Source organism: Mirounga leonina, unplaced genomic scaffold (genome assembly GCF_011800145.1).
Source record: "Mirounga leonina isolate KUSES-001 unplaced genomic scaffold, KU_Mleo_1.0 Mir_376, whole genome shotgun sequence".
NCBI classification, from domain to species: domain Eukaryota; kingdom Metazoa; phylum Chordata; class Mammalia; order Carnivora; family Phocidae; genus Mirounga; species Mirounga leonina.
The window spans coordinates 9,503,210-9,511,112 of record NW_023270718.1 but is presented as its reverse complement, the minus strand read 5'-3'; the positions used below and the strand labels follow the sequence as shown (position 1 = coordinate 9,511,112).

Genomic DNA, 7,903 nt, shown 5'->3' with positions numbered 1-7,903 from the left:
ATCCTGGAGTCCGGGGATCGAGTCCCATGTCGGGCTCCCTGCTCGGCAGGGAGTCTGCTTCTCCCTCTGACCCTCCCCCCTCTCATGCTCTCTCTCTCTATCTCGTTCTCTCTCTCAAATAAATAAATAAAATCTTAAAAAAAAAAAAAAAGAATCTAAAATAGCCAAACTCATGGAAGCAGAGGGAGGATGGTGGTTGCCCGTGGCTGGGGGAGGGGGAATGGGGCAATGTTGGTGGAAGGGTACAGAGTTTCAGTGACACAAGACGGATATCTAACATAGAGCAGTGTGACTGCTGATAACAATACTGTATCATATACTTGAAATTTACAGCAACACACATACACAGAATGGTAACTAAGTGAGGTGATGGATATGCTAATTAGCTTAATCATGGTGATTATTTTACCAAGTTGTACAACTTAAATATGTATAATTTTTATTTGTCAATTATGCCTCTATAAAGATGAGAAGGAAGGGGCACTTGGGTGGATCAGTCAAACATCTGCCTTCGGCTCAGGTCATGATCTCGGGGTCTTGGGATGAAGCCCCATGTTGGGCTCCCTGCTCAGCAGGGGGTCTGCTTCTCCCTTTGCCCCTTCTCTTGCTGTGCTAATAAACAAAATCTTAAAAAAAAAAGGGCACGTGTGGTGATGGACGCTGGGGGTTATATGCAACTAATGAATTGTAGACACTGCATCAAAAACTAATGATGTACTATATGTTGGCTAATTGAACATAATAAAAAATAAAATATAGGAAGAAAAAAAGACTAAAATGGCAAAATAAAAAAAAAGAATAAAATGAAGTACTCACCCTTGAGGAATGAGGGGCTGTGCCTCAGTGAACTCATCCTTTGAGAAGCTCTCGTGGACATCTATACGAATTTTCTGCAAATACTGGCAACGCTGCAGACAGAAAGAGGACACCATCAAGTCCATTCGGCGGTTTATCGGAAGCCACACTTCCTGGAAGCTGTTCAATGCCAAGCGAACAAACTCTTCATCTTGAGTCTCGAAAAGACAGTGGAAGGCGTCCAGCGAGTCTGCTGGGGCGGGGGTGCTGGCCTGTTGCCCCAGCAGAGAGATCCAGCTCAGAAGCCTCTGCTTCACTGCCAGGGGAACATGACATCCAAGCAGGACTTCCAGAGCCCCCGTCACTTCTTTGTTCATGAGGCCAAACAAGAAACGCTTCATCTGGAACAGGTGGGCATCAGAGCTGATCTGTTTGAGCTCCACCAAACTCCTCATGTTCTCCATGAACACAGGGTAGGGGTCCCTCTCCATTTCCAGTCCTTCCAGAACATAGTACAGGGCAGCAAAGAACTCCTGGAGGCTGACGTGAGGGAACATGTAGCACCTGTCGCCACCACGGTCTTGGAGGAGGATGTTCGTGTGAAACAGAGCGGAGAGCTCAGACTCTCTGAGTCTGTGAACACCGAGGTCATCTCCATAAAACACAAACTTCCTGTTCCACACTCCTTGCACAGCCATGAGGCACACACTCTTCAAAACGGCTCTCTCTTCCTGGTTGAGACAGTGCCGGGAGGCGTCTCGTGGAGTGAGCTGATGGAACACAAAAGTGGCATATAAACCCGTGAGAGTTTGGCAGGTAGGGGGAAGGCTCTTTCCCGATGCCTCCTGTAGATTCAGAGCATCGCAGATGAGCGACCCCAAGATGGGGACTTGGCACTCGTCCAACAACGGGTGGTTGTCCACCACCAAATGCAAGACTTGTGTCTTCTGATGCTCATTCTTCCTGTGCCCAAGGAGCAACTGGATCCTTTTCTCCACAGAGATGCCCCCAACAAAGAGGTAACGGGGTGACATGAGCATGGATTTGAGCTTCTCTATGCCCGTGTCTCTGATGGTGATCATCAGGGAGGACTCAGGGAGAAGGACTTTCTTCAGCAGACTATGCATCAGAACAGACATGGGTTGTTTAGCCGCCCAGTCTTCACAGAGATTTGTGTCATCGTCTTGGAAGGCGAAGTCCAGGTCATCGAAACCATCAACAACAAACAAGAGCCTTTCCGGTTGGGACATGATCTCCATCATTGGAACCTGGGAGTCTGGCCACTCTCTGGAAATTAAGTCTGCAAAGCTGCCCTCCCTCATGCATTGCATGTCTCTGGCACAGAGGAAGAAGACATAGGAGAACATGCCCTTGAAGAGGTCACCCTGTGCCCAGCACAGCAGGACCCTTCTGGCCAAAGTGGATTTCCCAATTCCTGATTTTCCATGCAAAACCACAGTGCGAGGCTGGAAGCCCCTCTGGTCTGGATTAAAAGCACCAAGCAATGTTTGCATTTCTGGACAGTCAGAGGCAAGGTTTTCAAAACCACGGTAGTCATCCAATTCTGTAGCAAATTTTATCATCACGTAGCCCTTGTAGTCCCTTGTGTTATCTCCACGGCCTAAGTTGGACAGGGAAAGGGAGAAGAAAAACAGGAAACATTTTAAGAAAGTCTGGAATTTAGGAAAAAGCAAAAGCAAAACAAACCCCCAAACCCTGGATCTGGAATCAGTGGATCCTAAATCAGACAGTCTACATACATGGTTCTTTTGTCCCTTCCTAGCAGTGTACTGATAACAAGCTCCATCCCTCAAAGATCACTTCCTCAAAGCTTAGGAACATCCTACAAAATAGCTCTATTTGTCCCTTTAGCCTCATCTTTCTTTTCAGCACTTAATACCTGATACATTACATTTTTGTTGGCTTATTGTCCTTCTCCCCTCAGTAGACTCTACTTGATGCCCAAGTTCACCAGAATCATAGGTTTTTGGAATTTATCTTTATACCCAGTCCCTGTAGATGATCACAGTGAACATACGTGACTCTGTCCTTGGTGAGGATTCTAGGAGCTCTTGGGGAAGAGACTGATGCACCAGAGACAAACGTGGAATTGAGGGACAGTGGACTCCTCTGCCACCCAAACTCCATAGACTGGTTTTCACCCAGCTCCATCCCAGGGCAGAAAAAAAAAAAAAAGGCAAATCAGTTTTCTTTACCTTCTTCTTTTGTCTCGGCGGCTATGGCACCATCTTCTATAGCTTGTGAAATTTCTGCAATAAAGAGAGGAAGGATGGATTCCCCCACTCTTATGTGAGTATCCAAATCAGAGAGGGCACAGTCGTTGGGCATCTGCCTTCAGCTCAGGTCATAGTCCCAGGGTCCTGGGATCGAGCCCTGCATCAGGCTCCCTGCTCGGCGGGAAGCCAGCTTTTCCCTCTCCCACTCCCCCTGCTTGTGTTCCCTCTCTCTGTGTGTCTCTGTCAAATAAATAAATAAAATCTTAAAAAAAAAAATAAAGCTAGGATAATAGTTTCTATGTTGTGGAGTTGCTCTGAAGATTAAATCAGGTGTTTTGTTGGAGGAATAGCACAGCCTCTGGCATGTAATAGCTACCACTTATCGACAATAATCATTATGTCTACTTATTAAAAAATAGTGTCTTTATTTCATATCATCACTAAATCACTAAGTAATCTTTAAATGCATAAGATACAATTTTATCCATGGAAAGATGATAATATATAGGACTCACCCTGTTAAGCTGACATTTACATTAAAATTGGAACAATTTATAACCTCTGGGATTCTGAGACTCTGACTCATCAATTGCTCAGACTTTCGTTTTGAAGGGGGTTTTCCTATCCGCAGCATGGACAAAGCTGTATCAACACAAAGTTGGTCCTGATTCTTTCAAAGTGTTAGACTTCGTGGTCAATGCTGACTGCTGGAAGATTAGTGATATACAAGTGGTAGTGTGGGTAACAGTGGGGAATGCATGTTGTCTATGCAAGCCTACATCTTTCCCTCTATGTTTTGGCTTCACTGCTTTGATCCCTTTTGTTAGTCTCCCTTTTCCTCCACTGAAGTATGAGCTTCATGAATGCAGGGGATTTGCACATACTTTGTACACGGATGTAACATAAGTACAGAGAGCAGGGCCTGGCTTGTCACCAGTTCTCAAATATTTGGGGAATTGTACTGAATCTGGTTTCATGCTATCTGGATCTCTCCACCAAAGCCTCCAAAACAGATCCTTAGGTGGAGCTTGTCCTGGCAAGGTCATGAAGTTCCCCAAACTGAAGATGGGAAACCAGAGAGTTGTAAGAAAGCTTTAAGATCACAGAGTTCTCTTGGACTTAGAATAAGAAAGACCATGATTACTAGATGCTCAGAAGCCATACAATCAGCTAACAACAGGATGCCAGACTAGAAAGAACATTGGACTATCAGAAGTCATGGTTCAAGTCCTGGATGGGCCACGAACTAATCACCACATGGCTTTAGACACATCCATTGTCCCACCAAATCCACACTGACCTGGCACTTCTTTCATGCTTGGTTCTTGGTCATTCTTCATTTGTGTAGAGTTTTCTGGTATTTCAGGCAGTGAATATTCTGCAACAGAGAGGAGATGACACAATAGTCTCAGTAAAGTCATAGCAATTACCCAGACTAGGGGTGAGAGCATCCCCCACCCACATTACTGAGGGGAAACAAGACAAACCTCAGGATCTCACAGTTTGTTCCATGACTAGCTGGTAATGGAGACAATGGAGTCAGATCCTCCAGTGCCACCAGCACAGTGAAGCAGCAGAGACTGGTCACAAAGAGTGCTCAGAGTTTGAACTCGTAAATTCCAGTCCCATTTTGCTGTATGGCCTTGGGTTATTCACATGATGAGGCAGTATATTATGGTTATCAAGAGTTTATCTTCAAGAGTCATCCTCAGCACCTGTCTTGAACTTCAACTAGTTAGTTAACTACTCACTAGAGGCCTGTGAATTATCCAAATAGAGGTGTCCAACTCATGAGTTCTAACACTGACCACTCTTTCTCCAGTCAACAGATTTTCCACACAGGGCTTTTTTGAAGCTCAGAAGGGATGGCTTCTCTTAAAGTCCTTTGCAGCTGTAGATGTCGAGTTACATCTAGGGGTGGCATACCTATAGTCTTTAGGGCCAATCTGACTGCTTGCCCTTGGGACTCTAAGTTCTCTTTCTTTCTTCCTTTCCTTTTTTAAAAGATTTTATTTATTTATTTGAGAGAGAGAGCGAGTGCGCACACACGAGCAGGGGAAGGGTAGAGGAAGAAGCAGAATCCCCGCCAAGCAGGGGGCCCAATGTGGGACTCGATCCCAGGACCCTGGGATCATGACCCATGCTGAAGGCAGATGCTTAACCGACTGAGCCACCCTGGACTCTAAGTTTTCTGTCCACAATTGAAGAGAAGAATTCCTCCTGATAAGGGAGGGCTATTTTTTCTACTACCTTTCTCCTAAATACCCTAAGCTAATCACACAGTTTGATCCAAATACGTTGCTATAATATGGACACCAACGGTCTGACAAGATCAGTCCTTAGAAGAGTTCCTTGAACTTTAGTCCTTTAGCTTGGGGCAAGAAATATGGGAGACACCCACTGTACAACCACCATAGTGTTCTCAATAAATGAATGAAGATTTGTTAACAACTTCATATACATTAGGTTATTGAGTCTTTGCAACAGCATCAAAGTTACTGTTCCAAGATGTAGAACCCAAGGGGATTTGCCCAAAGTCACACATAGAACAAGTGGAAGGTCCAGAGCTCAAGCTTAGCACTTAAGACTCCAAATCCTGTCTACAAACTTCAACCAAATTCTGTCTGGGTAGAGCATCTGTCTACTCATTTCTTTTCTTTTTTCACAGGCTGGAGACTGCTCTAATTTCTAGCCAGACAGGATGACTAATGAGTGACTTCTCACAGTTCAGACTCACGCCATGGAGGTGGACCCAGTTAGTGACCAAGGATCCCTCTCCATTTCCATGGAAGCTTGAGGTAATCTCCTTTCTCTTCCACCCCCAGATTTGCCCCAAATCTTACTCACTTTTCATCTCTTTCCTTGCCTTCTCAGAGAGTGTGGACAGGTTCATCTTTTCAAAGATGTGAATGGATATTTTCCAGGCAAGAGATTCTTTATAATGCTCATGCAAGAGGGAGGCTAGATGTTCCACATTGGCATTGTTCACTTCAACCCATGGAAAAGAGCACATTGCCAACTCTGAAGCTTTTTCCATGAGCAATTCCTTAAATGTCTGAAACTCTTCCTTGCTTAGCTGCTTGAAACACCATTGCAGTCCATAGTTGGAAAAGGAGGGTAATTTGGCTTCTGTCATCTTAGTGCAAGGCTAAGAGCTCAGATTTTGATGGAAAAGTGGATTCTTTAATATGGAGAAATGGTACCTGTGAAAGAGTAATAAGATTCAAAAGAGAATCTTGCATCAAATTCTCAAGTTCATACAACCAACCTTGTCAACTCACTAGAAACAACATTTTCTGTTCCTTTTGTGAAATACACAGAGAAGCCCAATTCATGGGTAACAATTCTTCATAGACTTAAAATTACTTGACATTATATCTATTTATCTTGTTATGAGAATATAAACTCTGGGATGTTTTGCTGCCCTATCCCTAGTTCCCAAAACAGCACCTGGCATAGAGTCAGAATAAAAACACTTAAAGAATACAAAAACACTAATTGGAAGGTAGATGTGCACTGCTACATTTATTGCAACATTATTTACAATAGCTAAATTATGGAAACAACCCAACTGTCCACCTATTGAGAATCATTAAAAAAGATGTGGTATATACACAGTGGAATATTATTCAGCCATAAAAAAGAATAAAATCTTGCAATTTACAATAACATGGATAGGCCTGAAGGGTATTATGCTAAGTGAAATAAGTCAGACTGAGAAAAACAAGTACCATATGATTTCAGTTATATGTGGAATTTAACAAACAAAACAAATGAGCCAATGAAAAGGAAAGAGAGAGAGAGAGAGAGAGAGAGAGACAAACCATGCAACAGACTCTCAACTGTAGGGAACTGATGGTCAGTAGAGGGGAGGTAGGTGGGGACATGGGGGAAACAGGTGATGGGGATGAAGGAGTGCACTTGTCCTGATGAGCACTGGGTGATGTATGGAAGTATTGAATCACTATATTGTCCACCTGAAACTAATATAACAACAACAACAACAACAAAAACCCAAAACACTTGTCAGTGATGCTCTTGGCTAATATGTTGTACTCATGGAAACTGGCAAATAAGTTACCACCATTTACGGAAAATTAGTCACTCTATTTATTTAAAGTAGGCTCTACACCCAACATGGGGCTTAAATACACAACCCTGAGATTAAGAGTTGCATGACAGCCAGGTGCCTGAATTACACAGTTTTTAGATCAGTTGATTCCTTTTGTGTCTGTTAACATGACATGAAGTTACATAAACATAGAGTTTTGGTGTAAAAATGGATAAATATTTGAAAGTCTTATCTGATAAGGGTCTTGTATCTAAAAAGTAGAAAACCCTTTATAATAAAAAAAATCTAATTAAAAGTGGGCAAATGATCTGAATAGACATTTCTCCAAAGATACAGAAATGGCAGATGAACACATGATAAGACGCTCAACATCATTAGCAATCAGAACTGATTCCATACCCCCGACCCCCTAAATCAGCTTGTTCTATAGGTGCACATCCATGAGCTGTGCCATGCATTTCTTCTCCAAGTTCTCTGGAAGGCTTGTCTGTGATGACAAACATTTTGTACTTATTAAGAATGCTCCAGGAAGAATTCTTAAACCTGGCAAATCTCCTCTTCCACCATTATATGGCCCCTATAAACAGTGACAACCAATATTGGTTGGGCATTTTTAGGCTGCTCTGGTCTTCCCCAACCATTACTTTGTGGTGGAAAAGAAAGCAATCAAAGGGATATCCTATAATATCCTATAATATATAATAAAACACTTTAAGGGGTCAAGTAGATGGCAACTTGTTTTCCCCCCCAGGAGCAGAAAGTGGGTTGAGTGGGGGAGGATGAACTAACTGGGCCAAGG

The 7,903-nt window shown here is 43.2% G+C and overlaps 1 protein-coding gene across 1 annotated transcript in view; it reads right to left on the bottom strand.

Moving 5' to 3' along the window:
• The window catches only part of LOC117998009 (NACHT, LRR and PYD domains-containing protein 5-like), a 21,563-nt gene extending 13,956 nt beyond the window's left edge, over positions 1–7,607 (bottom strand). The window contains 5 exon segments of the mRNA XM_034986529.1: positions 817–2,416; positions 3,012–3,065; positions 4,333–4,410; positions 5,880–6,235; positions 7,504–7,607. Coding sequence (XP_034842420.1) covers positions 817–2,416; positions 3,012–3,065; positions 4,333–4,410; positions 5,880–6,235; positions 7,504–7,607 — 2,192 coding nt within the window.
• Positions 7,608–7,903: the final 296 nt, after the last annotated feature.